Source organism: Gymnodraco acuticeps, unplaced genomic scaffold, assembly GCF_902827175.1.
Source record: "Gymnodraco acuticeps unplaced genomic scaffold, fGymAcu1.1, whole genome shotgun sequence".
Taxonomy (NCBI): Eukaryota; Metazoa; Chordata; class Actinopteri; order Perciformes; family Bathydraconidae; genus Gymnodraco; species Gymnodraco acuticeps.
In genome coordinates this window covers 536,657-552,474 of record NW_022992223.1, presented here as the reverse complement: position 1 = coordinate 552,474, position 15,818 = coordinate 536,657, and the positions used below count along the sequence as shown (strand labels likewise).

Here is a 15,818-nt window from a genome sequence, read left to right as displayed (position 1 = left end):
GTCTTCATAAATGTGTTTCCCGCTTTCTCTATATCCCAAATCATAAATTCATGGTGGACTAAGGGTTTAAAAAACATTAATTGTAGTCGATTAACGAAGATACTATGCATGTTTAATTTCCTTATTGATTGAAATCTAATCTGCATTCTTAGTCTCATAACTTAAGTATCACATTAACAGCCTGCTGAGCCCATTCACACATATATCCTAATAACTTCCTTTCCTTTTGTCTACATATAAAGTGCATGTTTCTCTGTGTAACTGGTACTGGTACCCCCCCCCCCTCACCTTTTATCACTCAGAGCGGTGCCATGATGGCTCTGAATCTTTCCTGCATGATGCATGTCCACTCTGGGAAATTGAAGGCTCATTGCAAATACATACAGAAGGTAGTATTTGAATCACATCTAAGGAAAATGAGCATTGGTCATTTGCATGTTGATTATAATATTAACAATAGAAAAGAAGTGATTTTATTATTTGATAATGCAATGTAGAACTGTTTAGCAAAGTGATGTTGTACAGATAACCTGAGAGGCAAGTGAGAAAACCAAATCTGGTGATGAGTTCTTTTTTTTAAAAACCAGGATAATTTTCTGAATTCACTATTATTGTTTTATCTGCGAAAATGTAAGAAAACTGTTTTGCCAGGTGCAAAACAAGCTGTTGGCCGTTGTTATTTCTTCTTGAAATACCAATTTTGAAAGTGCACTACTACCGTACTACCGTTTGTTTTCTTGCAGGTATACTGTATGTACATTGTGTAAGTATTGTAAGCATGGAGAAATGTAAACCTAAAAAAAAGGGACAATATCATTTAGACCAAACATTAAAAATGGATTGACAATTATTATTTTTTTCACATTTGCCTCTCTCGAATTATACTGGTAATTATCTAAGATTTCTGAATTCATTGACTGTTGTTGATGTGTTTCTGCTCAAATATTTCAGCGTAATCCTGATGGAACTGTTGCAGTAGGTAGGTGGTGTCATCTCTTATGTTTCCCATAAATAATAAAGTCTATGATTTATATCAAGATTACCGAAATACTCATTTCAGTCTCAGGACGCGTACCTGCAATATAAATATATATATCATTTTTTTTTACTTCAATTAACCTCTGAATCAACAAAGTTTAAAAATAATACTTTAAGTTGTGCTCTTGTTGTCTCACAGGTAACTGTCAGACGGGATATAAAGGGGAAAGGGGAGAGAGAGGTCTTCCTGGGCTGCCGGCACCACAAAGTAAGTGAACATTTATAACAGCTGGAAATAACTTTAGATAACACCAACCAGAAAGAAAAATCCACAATAAAAAGTACAGAAATACAAATCTATGATGTGTGTTTTAATGATTGGATTTCAAGGCCTGACTTTTAATTTTTTCTTTACTTCCCCAATGTTTCCAACTTCCTGTAAAACTTATGTTGCATTATATTAATTATTACTATGTTGTTATTATTAGCTTTAACTTCCTGCTCTTTGTTTCCAGGCTCATTTCTTTCAAGGGGAGGCTGGGTAAGTCTCATGGATGTGTTTATTGATTTGATTTAGATTGGAGACGAGCTTGCCTCATGTGCCATCAGATGTATCAGCTCATGTGCTTCACCTGTGTGTGTTATGACAGGGGTCAAGTGGTGACCAGGGCCTTCAGGGAGAGAAGGGAGACAGGGGCGAGGGAGGGTTCTCCGGAACACCAGGCACCCCCGGGAGAACCGGACCTGTGGTGAGTTTTGTTAAATTAATTGAATTGCCAATATTTTCTTAATTGAGTTTTCCCAAGACTCACTTTCCCTGACGCATTTCAGGGCCCCAAAGGAGAGTCTGTGATCGGACCCCAGGGCCCTCCCGGGGTGCCGGGTTCACCGGGGTTCCCCGGCTATGGCAGACCAGGACCGGTGGGCCCTGCTGGACCCCCAGGGCCCCCGGGACCCTCTGGGACCCCCTTAAGATACGGCTCAGGTACAATTCATTGTAAGAGCCACTTAAGAACATATTTGTATTTGAGTAAAAAATGATTATGTCGGCATGAAAGATAACAGTCTTGAGGATCAATCAAATTAATACCACTGTTTTTGTATCATTTTCTATATTGACATAGGTTGACCAAGCTTATGATTCTGTTTGTTAGGGTTCTGGTATAAGGTCATATATTTCATTATTTACTGCAGTATTATTCTAGTAAGATGCTGGAATTCTGAAAATTTGGATTGCAACACGTTTTTGACGGTATAACTATGTTTTAGGTATTAAATGTGTTAATGTTAAAGCATTTGCTATTGAATCATCAAGACTAAAGGGCAACTGGGCGAGATGTAATCCGGGGGGGAAACCATCTGCCATGAAACTGTCATTTACTGTTAATACATTTGTTCAAGTTGTACCTGCTTGTTATATCGTACAGAAATCTTCCAGGTTCACATATCATTCTAGTAGCTGATGAGATTCAAACGGTTATAATGTGCTGGGCTAAAATGTAGATTTGTTCCGGTAGCTTTGACCGTTGCCGGCCCCCCCGGACCTCCTGGACCTTCTGGACCTTCGGGTAGCTCTTCATCTGTAAGTGAACTTGTTTCTTCTAATGGAGCAGAAAATATAATATATGCAAAAAATAGATCGGATCAACAAGCCCTGGAGGACAACCAAGGCCATTTCCTTGAAACAACAGTGATACACCAGCATGCTCTTAACATTTGAGTGATTTCACAATTTCATTAGAATAACAAGTTTCCAGAGATGGTTTGAGTTTTTCTCCTCTCTTTTTTCTTCAGATGAAGACATTTACGTCCCGTGAGAGTATGATGCAGCACACGGTCAGAGACGCAGAGGGAACCATGGCCTACGTCACGTCAACAGGAAGTCTCTTCATCAAAGTCTCTCAGGGCTGGAAAGAGATCCAGGTATTTATAAATCTGACATCTAATCACTCTGTGCTTAAGATAAGCAATGATCTCAATACCAAAGCGAATTTAGAAGCACAAGGGCCTAGTCTCACTATTTGGGAAAATCTTCTATCATTAAAGAAGGAAGGGTTTGACAAAATTCTCTTTATGATACAAATCAAGCGTATTTCATGAAACTCAGTTGAAGTGGACTTTGACGGCTATTAGTTGTACTTACAGCACATTAAATATAAAGACAGCATGAGCTCAAATTACACAAATGACATGTGATGCTTAATTCTTCTGTGTTTTATCTCTACAGCTTGGAAGTCTGATCTACCTCTCCAATAACATTATCCCTCAAGATGAGGTACTTTTTTTTTTAAAATGTCATTGCTTTTGCTGAGTAAAAGAAACAATATTTGTATGCAGTATTTATCCAATTAACATGTATTTTTGTTATTCGTTTAGCCTCGCATTGCATATCAGATAAGAGGAGAGACGATGGAAAGAATACGTTCCGTTAATGAAAGGGTGAGTGCCATGAGTGGTGTCATTTAAATGAACTGCTTGCTTTTTACTCCGCTCTGACAGCCTAAATAAGTCACTTAACAGATATTCGGTATCAATAACCATCTTCTCCCCCTGCAGCTGACCCTGGTGGCTCTGAACCAGCCTCACTCGGGTCACATGACGGGGCTAGACACGGCCGACCGCCTGTGCTACGAGCAGGCCAAGGCCATGGGTCTGGCTCCAAACTACCGCGCCTTCATTTCTTCCAACAGGCAGGACCTGGTTCACGTGGTCTATCCCGGGTTCAGGGAGAATCTGCCAGTGACCAACCTCAGGGTGAGTCGGCCACCTTGCTCTGTTTAGATGTAAATGATTGATCCCAAACTGGGACATGTTGTTGTTGCAGCAGCTTGCTAACAAGGCATTGCACATAGTCAAAATGGTGTGGGTTGCAATTAAAAAATGTGTAAGATGTATATCAAATTTCTGAGAATCACTTAGTAAGAAGCAACTTTAATGGCACTTTCTAGATAGGGATATTATGGCATCAGTAATCTCCACACTTTGTACAGAATTAAACAACAGAAATGGGACTTATTTGCATTCAAGTTGCATCATGCTGTATCCCTCCACAGACAAGTGGCTGTATCTAACTCACTCTGCGTCTTCTTTTCAGGGAGATGTGATGTTTAGGAACTGGCGAGAAATCTTCACAGGCGACGGGGGGCCGCTGGATGCCAGAATACCCCTCTACTCTTTCGACGGTCGGGACGTTATAGCTGATCCTTTCTGGTAAGCTAAAATGTTCTGTTCATTCAGTCAATCATTTACGCTTTGTATATATAGCACTTTTCATACACAAAAGCTGGGTGCAACAAGTATGAATATTAGTATTAATTAGATATTAATGCTGAATTAAACATTAAAGGTAAACAATTAACAGCACATTTTGAAAATAGATAGGACCAAGACCATAGAGTGCCACAGTGACGCATCCTAAAACCCGGAAGTAAGTTAGCATTTTACCACTTCCGGTTCCTTTGACAAAAACCAATGCAATTTCTCCATAGGATTTTGGAAAATAGCTCAAATCTAATCGATAGATTTATGATTCGAACATTATAAAAATAAGGTAGACATGTGGATATTATCCGGCTGAACAAAACGTGATCTGTCTCTTCAATTTTTGTCAACAACAGACCTTATTTCCAGCTATTTCCAAAATCCTATGGAGAAATTGCATTAGTTTTTGTCGAAGGAACCGGAAGGAGTTTACTTCCGGGTTTTAGGATGCGTCACTGCGGCACTCTATTAAGAGCTTACCAAATAATTAACCAATCTGTTCATAGGCAGTACGTTTTCAATATATTCTGATATCCTGTCGCCCCTCCTCCAGGCCTCAGAAGAGCATGTGGCACGGCTCCAGCTCCAGGGGTCTCCGGGTGGTGGACAAACACTGCGAGACGTGGCGGGCAGACCACTTGTCCGTCATGGGGCAGTCCTCCAGCCTGACCTCAGGTCTGCTCCTGGGCCAGCAGACCAGGAGCTGCTCCAACCAATACATCGTTCTGTGCATCGAGACTCACAAAACCCTTTAAACAAACTCCTTTTGTGGAAAGATCCAAATTTGTGCCCGTTTAAAAAAACATCCCCACATGATATCTCCTTATTTTCACCCCGGTGGCACATAATGTAAAACAGCAGCAGTACCTGTACTTATTCATGACGAAAATGAAAATTGCTAACATCCCGAGAAGCACGGTAAAGCTTTATTTATGTTGAAATGATTCACACGGCACCTTTAACTTCAACGTCACTTTACGACTTGTGAATAAAACATAAAGTAACATAAACAGAATTCCCCCCCATAGTCACTGAGGTGTGTCGAGGAGAAGATCTCTCTCTAGTTCTTAGTCTCTTTGTTCAGCAAGAGACTGAAGACGTGCAGCGGCCGCAGGATTCTGCACCGGTCCGGGGAAAAACATTTGTACAAATGATCGATTTCCAAAGACTTTTGTGATGGAAGCATAAATGGCTTCTTTGACTGGTTCCATTCTTAGAGCACACAGCAGTGTTGCCACCAAAGTCCTGTTTTGATGCACTGTACTTTATTTTATCTAGTTTAACATTTTCATATTTTGTTTGTGTAGCTTTTCATACATCTCACACCTTAGCAGCTTTTCCTCTCAATAGGCTATTTAATTTAAAATCAATGATTTATTTATGCTGTCACATAACATGAAATCAGATGAGTCAATTTAAGAATGTAATTTATCGTTTGTTGTTTGTCAAATGACTGTATCTTCTAACTCTTTGCCTTTTTTTCAATTTTTTGTACATTTTTTGATGTTTTTAGTTTTCTGCACAATGTCAAACAAATTCCATCTAGTGTAGGGATACAATTGAAACGAGTTTAATAATTTCATACTAAAAAAAAAGAAGACTAACAAAATATTTTTTAAGGGAGAAAATCACATGTGTTTGTATAAATATTGGTTCTTTGTTAAATAAAGTTTTCTTTTCATAATCTGGTCCTCTTTTATTCTGAATTCAGTCAAAATTGAAAAGTGCAAATATCTGCAAGGTGTGTCTGAAATGTTGTGGAAATAAGTATTCATTTTCCTAGCCCTATAAAGTAAAACTCTTTAGTCTTCTTAAAGGTGGGGTAGGTAAGTTTCAGAAACCGGCTCGAGGTACACTTTTTGTTATATTCCATGGAATGTTCTTAACATCCCGATAGCAATGAATATCTTAAGTGCTTTAACAAAAAATCCATAAAAAAGTCATCTGTGGAAGCCATAATACTGTAAAAAGTACAACCAATCCGTTTAGCCCATGGATGTATAATAAGAACGATAGTTACGGCTGTAACTACGGTTCTATGAGTCCCGGATGACCGCCAGAGGCGGTGCTTTTAGCACTGGATATGTCCATCGCACGCATGTGCAGTTCGAGTACCTAATAACAACAAAGTCACCTGTGACCCACGTGACTACGGCTACATAGGCCGGCGTCACTAGTGGAACGGTTCCCAGAATCTTCTCGCGAGCACACAAGAATTCTGAGTGACCGGAAACTCTGGCGGTCCTCCGGGACTCATAGAACCGTAGTTACAGCCGTAACTATCGTTCTATTTCGTCCCTACTGACCGCCAGAGGTGGTGCTTTTAGCACTGGATGACTATACCAACCATGTCATGAAGAATCCGAACACTTGCTTACCTAGCTGGAAGCAGCCGAGCTCGGCAACAGGACCACGCCCAAAGGATGGGGAGTGGCGACATTGACCCGGTAGAACCTGGAGAATATGCCAGACGATGCCCATGACGCCGCAGCGCAGATGGTCTCCAGGGACACCCCTCTCAGGGCAGCCCAAGACGTTAAGATACTCCTTGTAGAGTGACATCTCACCCCTGATGGTGGGGGGCGGCCACTGGCCCCACAGGCATGTGAGATTGTATCCACAACCCAGTGGGACAGCCGCTGCTTGGAGAGAGCACAGCCCCTTCTCGTGCCGCCATGGCAAATGAAGAGCTGCCGTATATGGGCAGTAGCACCAATATACGCCTCTAGGGCACGCACAGGGCACAGCAACTCAGGCGTGCCGTTCTCCTGTGGGACGTTAAAGCGCGCCAGCTGGATAGGCCGATTGGAGTGGGCTAGTGGAAGCACCTTGGACAGGAACGCCACGTTCGGCCAGAGGGCAACACCCGAGCCATCGGAGTTCCACCTCAGGCATGTATCGCTCACGGAGAGGGCATAGCTCTCCAACTCGTTTCCCTGAGGTCATGGAAAGCAGAAATGCTGCCTTTAAGGACAGCCACTTAAGCTCCACCTGGGCCAGGGGCTCAAAGGGAGGAGATGATAGGGCATCCGGCAGCAGGGGCAGGTCCCAAGCCGGAGCCCTCGGGGTGCTAGGGGGATGCTGCCGTAAAGCCCCTCTCAGGAAGAGGGACACCGACCTGTGGCACCCCGCCGTGGCACCGTCGACCCGAATATGTCGGGCAGAAATAGCAACCACATAAATTCAGAGTGGAGTGAGAACGCCCACTGTCTAGAAGGGACTGCTGTCCGGGCAACAGCGTACTGCTGTCCCAAGGAACACGCACATTCTTGCTCCCCAGTAGGGGTAGAAAGTGCGTGAGTGCAAGCTGCATAGCCCGAAGCTCTAGCACGTTGGCATGGCGTGCACCCTCCTGGGCAGACTACTGACCCTGAACGGTCCTGCCCTGCCGTAATGCACCCCACCCTGAGAGACCTGCACCTATGGTGACGGTCTCCTGGCGGGATGGGATGGCGCCCATGGGCACACCCATCAGGAGATAGGCCCTGCCCCTCCAGTGTGACCGAGAGTGGAGGCAACGCTGCGACACCCTGACTTGCCTGTGCCACTTGGCGTCCAAGTGAAGGCTGTTCAGCCACATCTGCATGGGGCGCAACGCCAGCGGGCCCAATGGCCGAGGCAGCCTGCCCAAGGGCCGAAGGAACTGAATATAAGTCACCATGTTGCCCGGCCCACGTGGAAGTAGGCATCCCTCAATTCCACGGCTGTCCATGTGCTGTGGTCAGCATATAGAGTGGCAGCACCTTCAAGAATCTGTTGATTCCTCTGAGGTCCAAGATCAGGCGAAATTCGCCGACTTTCTTGCTCACGAGAAAGTACGCCGAGTAGAACCCCCTGGGCTAAGCAGAGGGTCTACTGGCTCGATTGCGTCCTTGGACAGAAGGACGGACAACTCTTGGGCCAGAGCTAGGGCCTCTGCCGGATCGCTGACGACTGTCATTTTGGCCCGGCCGAAGGCTAGGGGCCGGAACTGCGGTTCGTACCCCTGGGTTAAGGTGAAAACCACCCAAGGGTCGGAAGTACAGACAGCCCAGTAACTGAGCTGCTGCTGGGAAAGCAGCTGACGACCGTCCCCGAGAGTCTCGGGGACGGTCGTAGGCCAGACCTGGCGACGAGTCTGCACCAATAAGGACATAACTCGTCCCCATTCCCTAGACATTAGGGCAAAGGCTTACAGTGATGCATCACTGAGGCCCAGCAAAGAAGGCTCAGCCGGCGCCTGCTGCAGAGAGGTAGAGAAAGCCAGTATCAGATGTGTGCCGCTGTGTCGTAGGCCCTACAGAGCAGCTCGTTTGTGACCCTGCACTGAGGCCGAGGGCACCTGGCATCAGGAGCCCGAATCGGGGAGGCGATGGCAGGCTCAATGGATGGCAAGCAACCCAGCCCCACCCTCGCCGGATTCTGCCTGGCAGCAGAGTGGGAGAGGGCCCTGGTGTCTCTCCAGCCTGCATGGAGCTCCCTCAGGTACTCCTCTGAAGGAGGAACAGTGGGAGTGAAAAGGGGCAGGGTTATGCCTGAAAAAGGCTGTGAAGCTGACAAGGAGACAGAGGCAGAACGTCCAAATACAACCCGGTGTGGGCATTTATTAACTCATGAACACATGACACACAGCCTCAATCCTGCTGAACATGTGCACACCGTCACCAACCACAGGGATCTCCCACACACTACCAGCCTCCAAACAGACAGGGCACCAGGGCCTAAATACACACACTAATCAGCAATTAGACACAGGTGGGGGGGGGGAGGAGACAACACAGGGCATCAGGTGCACACAATCAACAGCCACAGACATGGGGAAAGGGAACACTTTTAACATAAAACCAGCAAACAGAGACAGACCAACTAAAACACATACAGATGCACACACTACCTACATTTCGCCACCAACAAAGCTACACAATCCGTAACGGAGGCCGAGATCTATGGCCCCAGAGATCACCTCCGTTACAAAGGCGCTAGCCTGAGCCGAGTCGGCCCCCCCCCCCCCCTTCATAGAAGAGGTTTGTCCGGAGCCGCTAGCGACATGGCATCCTCAAGTAGAGGTGTGGCAACCGAAGGAGGGCCAGGCGGCAAGCTAGTAGCCCCCGCACCGGCCCCTGGCTGAAGGGCCAACATGAGCGACTTTGTCTGCTCCATGACGGCAGCTAACCGACCCACCTTAGAGGACAGCCTGTTTCTAGCCCTCTACCTGGGGGGTGAACCCATAGCCATCCCTCCATCAAGTCGCCGGGAACGATCAGACTGAGCTGGAGGAAGTTATGACGAGGAGAGGTGCCACCTCTGCGACTCTAGCCACTCTGAGCGCCCGAGGCATGAATCTACAGCTCATGCAGGCGCTTTTAGGGCTCGATATTAAGGACTGCCCGATGGCCCGGGGCCATCTAGTATTTAGCTCGGGCAATGAAGCCTCACCTGCTGGATGCCCGATCGGGCAATCTATTATGCCAGTATCATGCAGCAGTATCATGCAGCTCGCGGATCCAGTAATGAGTGACCCGACAGTAAAACTAAACATATCTATAACTAGTTTAGGTAGTTTGAGAGGTAATTAAAATAGCTACGTGTGATATTCTAACCTGAAGTGTGTGTTTTGTTCCGCTCACCGCTGCATGTGATCATGCAGAGCTGCGTGTCGACTCGTCAGCAGCAGCTGATCTCTCTCTCCCGTCAGATTAGACTTCACTCGCGTTTATGTCCATATCGATCAGATCCAGCTAGTTCTAGCTAATGGTATGACTACCTGCTAATTAAAAGACACCTAAACAATAAGTGTCACTATGCAACCGGGTGAGGCCACAAAGTATAGCACAGCATTATGCATTTGTTTACATGCCCACCGGAACCCCGAGGCATTACCAACAGATCAACGCACAATCAACCCATACAGGACATCTCTTTCTCCACATTAATGCCCCGGCCACACGAGGACGAAAACGGCTAAACGCATAGGATTAACGCAAACGCAATCGCAAAAAAGCTTCCGTCCACACGCAATAGTCATCCGGATAGTAGGCTTGTTTGAGACACATTGCGGCTCGCCTCGAAAGTAGACGAGAGTAGCCGATCGCAGCCGGGGGAGGTGTCAAAAAGCTCGTCTTAAATCGGACAGCTTGGAGTCGGAGTCGGCTTGACTGGCTGGGTTTGCAATGGCGGAAATTGCGTTGGCGTTTTCGTTGCAGATGAAGTGGATGCAATAGAAATCCCACATGTATTGTATGGAGAATGGCATGATGAACACCGTCTGCGGAGGTAATTACGTATCTTTTTATTTTTTAATTTGATAGGGACAGAGCATGTTAATGAACATCAGTATAAAATACAAGAAGTATAAATGTGTTTGAGCAAACGTGCTAATTTACATCCGTAGTAGGCTACCTAGGCAGGTAACAAAAACAGATACACAATATACACAAGTAAAAAGACAAAATATATTGTTGCATCAGTCTAAATTAAAAAGTATGATCGATTATCCGGACTGATTACTTTACTCTACAGATCACAAATTGTGCAAAATTATGACACTATTAGTCTTTTTTAGTCCAATGGGATAAGATAAAAGCTACTTTACTAAAGATATAGAAAGCAAGCAAGATAGTAGTACAAAGATACAATAAATAAACAAGAATACAACTGAAATCAAGTGAAGATAATATAGGCCTACAGCAGCAGCAGCAGTTATATATATATATAAAGAATGTTGAATAGGTCTAAGGATTTATGGTCATCATTTGCTCCTGTGTCTGCCTTCCTTAGATCCGTTCCAAAGGTCCAACAATTTGTGGAAGAAGTGGTCCCACAGTACAGTCCTTCAGACTTCAAAAGTCATTTCCAATTGTCCAGGGGACATGTGGAAGTATGTGTGTGTATATATATATATATATATATATAAATAACATCAAATATGTATTATCTGGACTGGTGATATTAAAAGCCATTTATTCCTTTCTACCAAACAGGATGTGATGACGACTATTGGCCCGTTCTACTGGAACAGACAGCACAGTAAAGTGCCGCTTCAAAACAGTGTTCTTGCCTGTCTGTGGACTCTATCAAACCAGGAGTCCTATAGGGGGGTTGCTGATCGTTTCAATATCACCAAATCCACTGTCTGCCTGCATCTCCATGAATTCTGTAGTCTTGTCACCACATATTTGTCTCACCACATTTCCTGGCCCACAGGGCAAGCCCTACATAATTCTGAGTTAGGATTTTGTGCAGCAGGATTTCCCAACACTGTCTGTGCGGTAGATGGATGCCACATTCCTATTGTGAAACCACACTGTGAGAACCCAGTAGCATACATCAACAGAAAACAGTTTTATTCTGTTGTGCTTACTGGGTTCTGTGACAGTAAACGGAGATTCTGTCATGTTAATGTGGGCCACCCTGGTAGCTGGCATGATGCACGGGCATTCCGGTTGTCTGCTGTTGGAAGGCTGCTTGATGAAGATCCCCAGTCCCTGGTGCCTGAGGGAATGCACATCATTGGGGACTCTGCCTACCCACTACCCTCAGCTTATGAGGCCATACAGGGACAATGGCCATTTAACTGCTCGGCAGCGTCGTTTCAATCAAAAATTAAATGTTGCACGCGTGGTCATTGAGCATACCTTTGGCCTACTGAAAACGAAGTTCAGGAGGCTCAAATGTTTGTACATGAAAAACATTGCAAACATTAGCACAGCAGTCACTGCCTGTTGCATACTTCACAACATGTGCTTGGAGGAAGGGGAAGCAATTGAAGTTGATGAGCAGGTTGAAGCAGCAGACAACAGGGCACCGCATCCCCAGAACCAAGATGCAGTGTTGCACAGAAATCAGATTTGTGACCATTTTTAAAGAGCTCACATAATAATTTACATCATTTAAAATCATATCCAGATTGTTGGAATGCAATTTAGTTGTTTACTCACCATTTTGTAGTCTTTGGGAAATGTCTTGTGAGACTCTTACAGTGATGTCTCCCTGTTCGTCACACAGTGTAAGCACCACAAATTCCATTTTACCCACTGTAGACAAAGGTGATCTCCATGGCTTTATATAGGTTTGTTAATTCAGTCATGATGATGAACCACACCAGTGACTGGGTTCCATAATTATAAATGCTCCTCCCTCTTAATGTTTGCAAAACTGATAGGTGGACAGGCTACAAATGATCAGTCCCTTCAGATCCGCACACATGAAGCTTAATGAGCATGAATTGAACAGACCTGCTGCTGTGTTAATTCTTTAGCTGCCACTTTAAGCTTTATGATGTGTACAACATGGATGTAATTTGATTTAATCTTGCCATTTTAAATGATGTATTCAATAAATAAGGTTAAACCAAATCATTACAATAGATTTTATTTTAATGATTTGGTTTAACTTAAAGAGAAACTTTATTGTTATTGCACATATTACAGGTACTGAGACAACGAAATGCAGTTTAGCTTCTAACCAGGTGCAACAAGCAGTGAAGTGGAAAGTAATGTACACAATCTACAGAATAACATATAGAATGAATTGAATGATGAATAAACAGTGGGGTATGAATACACTAGATATCAGCCTGTGAGCAGTATGAACAGTGTGTATGAATATGCTAAGATATATAAAGTATGAAAACGGTAAGCAGTATAGTATAAAATATATAGATATTAATTTCATGATGATAAACATTGTGGAACAATGATGAAAAATGGGAATGGATGTGGCGACGTAAAACTGACACAAAACAACAACAAACTTTTGCCAGCCAATTGGAGAGTTTCATCAGCAGCATGTGGTAAAAACCACCAATGAACGCTCAGCTCGAGATACCAGCGAGCCGTTTCCCATCAAGCATTTCGCTTCCGCAGCCCGTGGAGAGCAACTGCGCCAACTCGCCTCGCCTCGCTCTCAAGGCTGCGGGCGTCTTTGTCCCGCGAAATTTCAAAGTCTCATGTGGGCGGGCCTCCAGAGCAAGTCGGACAAAATGACTAACCATCATGCAACGCACTAGCAAGACGTTGATCGCAACAGGTCTTGCTTGTCTCAAACAAGCCTAGAGTCTGTCCACACGAGACAGCTCCGTTTAGCTCCAACCACTGGAGAAGCTGCAGTACATATGCAGGAGGCTGTATGTGGCGCTGTAACTTCCTCCACAAAAGCAGCGAAGAAGCATGGTTGTCATGGTTGCCCTTCTGTTTATTCTCCGCGGTGGGGGCCTGGGGAACCGGGCAGAGTTTTTCGCCAGTCAACATCATAACTTAATTAAACAGTTCATCGCATGACGCAGTTGATATTTTTCTTGCCCTGGCTAGCACCTAGCTAACGCAGCAGATACACTAGATAACACAATCTGACATTAAACTACCATCCTACTAGGGATGCCAGCGATTAATCTATTATTCGTTACAGTCTCCATAATCGAAGATTATTTTTAAAATTCGATTTTATTTATATATTTTTTTATTATTTATGTTTTTTTTTTTTTTTTTCTGGCTTAGTTTCAACCAAAATATAGACTAATAATAATAGTAATAGTATTAATAATTGTAAATGGCCATTGGTCACAACACCAGTTTTGACTGTAAAACTTGGAGGAAGCCAGCAGCGCAGGCTGCCCTGCACAGACTGCTGCTGCAGCTTGCTACACACCGACCCCGCCGATTTTGATCATGGTCAGTTTCTGGCATCCCTACATCCTACAGAAATTACATCAAAGTTGGTCTGATACAGTCAAGCTAAAGCATCATATAGGATATTTGGGTAAAATGTATGTCCTAGGGGTCCTGGACTCCTGGTTGAAGACCCATGGAATAAAACGTGTAATTCTAGGGAATTTCGTCAGTACAGTTATATTTGCATTGCACCAGGAGGCTGATATATATTTGTACTGTTAGTTTATGCATACTGTTTTTTAATCTGCTTTGTTTTCCTCCATTTTCAGGATTATACTACAAGACGAGTCAAGGGGATCACTGCAATACACAAGGCCAAGTAAAGTAATTATAGCAGCGCCACCTCTCTTTACCTAAGATGGCTTCTTATTGGTCTAAAAGACGTAGAGTCATCAGAACTGTAAGGGACATGGAGAAAGATATCCTTAAGGAATACGAGGAAACTCTTTATAATAACAAGTCACATTTAGACCCCTGTGTGAATAGGGAACCACCCTTCAGAATCTCACACGTTTCCCAACTAGATACACCACTAGCTTCCCATGTACACATGGAAAATGATCATACTGATAGTAGTTTAGCTGGAGATGATGAAGTTGAATCAGATCTTGTACAAATGGGAAATGATCATACTGATCATCATTGGTAGTGTGGCTGGGAGTGTGGCTGGGAATGTTGAATCAGATTCTGACTCCGACAGCCATGACGAGCATCAGCCTAGTCAGGATCTGCTTATGAGGAGCCTAAGATATTGGGCAACATCCTACTCAATCAGTCTGGTTGCTTTGTCTGCTCTGCTGTCCATCTTAAAGCTTTTTCACCCTATGCTCCCTAAGGATGGAAGAACTCTGCTTAGAACACAACATGATGTTGCAACCACTCAAATGCAAGGTGGCGAGTACTACCATTTTGGATTGGTGCAAGGGATACTTTCACGATTGAAATGTTTGAGTTTACCAGTGAGCCTCAGAACTCTTACTTTACAGTTCAACATAGATGTTCTCCCTCTCTTTAAGAGTTCAAGACTTCAATTCTGGCCTATACTTGCAATTCTGAAATGTGATTATACTAAGTCCCCATTTATTGTCGGTATCTTTTGTGGTTTAAGCAAGCCCAAGTGTGTTGTTGAGTATCTGCAGCAATTTATTAGCGACCTTAAAAATGTACTGGCTAATGGCGTTGTTCATAATGGTAACCGATTGAAAGTACTGGTTTCCTCATTTGTGTGTGATGCTCCAGCCAGAGCCTACGTTAAGAATATCAAGTCACATAATGGCTATTCAGGGTGTGACAAGTGTGATCAACATGGTGTGTGGAGGAAGAAAATGACTTATCCTGAAACAAATGTCAGGCTCAGGACAGACTCAAGTTATTGTGATATGATTGATGAAGAACATCACTTGAAACAGACACTCAGTCCTTTAACAGGGACAGTAAAGATGGTTTCTTCATTCCCAATAGATTATATGCACCTCTGTTGTCTTGGTGTGATGAGAAAACTGTTGAATATGTGGTTAAAGGGCAATCTAGCCACTAGGCTTCCTTCACAAACTGTTAACAGTATATCAAGCAAACTGCTGGGGTTACATTCCCACACCCCTTGTGAATTCAATCGCAAGCCAAGGGGTTTGAATGAGCTGGATCGTTGGAAAGCTACAGAGCTCCGATCCTTCATACTGTACTGGGGCCCTGTAGTTCTGAAGGATTGCCTTCCCAGTGAGATTTATGACAACTTTATGTTGTTTTCAGTGGCCATGTATTTGTTTTTGTCTCCTGGAATTTCTGGCCAAAAGGTTGAATTAGCGCATAGATTGATGATTTCCTTTGTGGAACACTTTGGACAGTTGTATGGCAGGGATCAGATTGTGTTCAGTGTACACCAGCTTATACATTTAGCCGATAAATACAAACAATTTGGACCTTTAGATAATG

At 44.0% G+C, this 15,818-nt stretch overlaps 1 protein-coding gene and 1 long non-coding RNA gene across 5 annotated transcripts in view; both read left to right on the top strand.

Moving 5' to 3' along the window:
• The window catches only part of LOC117539778 (collagen alpha-1(XVIII) chain-like), a 61,216-nt gene extending 55,293 nt beyond the window's left edge, over positions 1-5,923 (top strand). For 2 of the 4 annotated variants that reach the window (XM_034206091.1, XM_034206088.1), the window contains 13 exons: positions 303-389; positions 952-979; positions 1,178-1,246; positions 1,494-1,519; positions 1,629-1,727; positions 1,810-1,975; positions 2,496-2,560; positions 2,773-2,901; positions 3,206-3,253; positions 3,355-3,417; positions 3,535-3,732; positions 4,073-4,188; positions 4,793-5,923. In XM_034206091.1, coding sequence (XP_034061982.1) covers positions 303-389; positions 952-979; positions 1,178-1,246; positions 1,494-1,519; positions 1,629-1,727; positions 1,810-1,975; positions 2,496-2,560; positions 2,773-2,901; positions 3,206-3,253; positions 3,355-3,417; positions 3,535-3,732; positions 4,073-4,188; positions 4,793-4,994 — 1,296 coding nt within the window. In that variant the 3' untranslated portion in view covers positions 4,995-5,923. The remainder of the gene's footprint in view (positions 1-302; positions 390-951; positions 980-1,177; positions 1,247-1,493; positions 1,520-1,628; positions 1,728-1,809; positions 1,976-2,495; positions 2,561-2,772; positions 2,902-3,205; positions 3,254-3,354; positions 3,418-3,534; positions 3,733-4,072; positions 4,189-4,792) is intronic. The other 2 variants (XM_034206089.1, XM_034206092.1) reach the window with 2 other exon arrangements.
• A 4,487-nt stretch (positions 5,924-10,410) lies between these two features.
• Positions 10,411-12,006, top strand: LOC117539786. The gene is made up of 3 exons (XR_004568072.1): positions 10,411-10,491; positions 10,996-11,095; positions 11,199-12,006. It is a non-coding gene; the product is annotated as an uncharacterized LOC117539786 (long non-coding RNA).
• Positions 12,007-15,818: the final 3,812 nt, after the last annotated feature.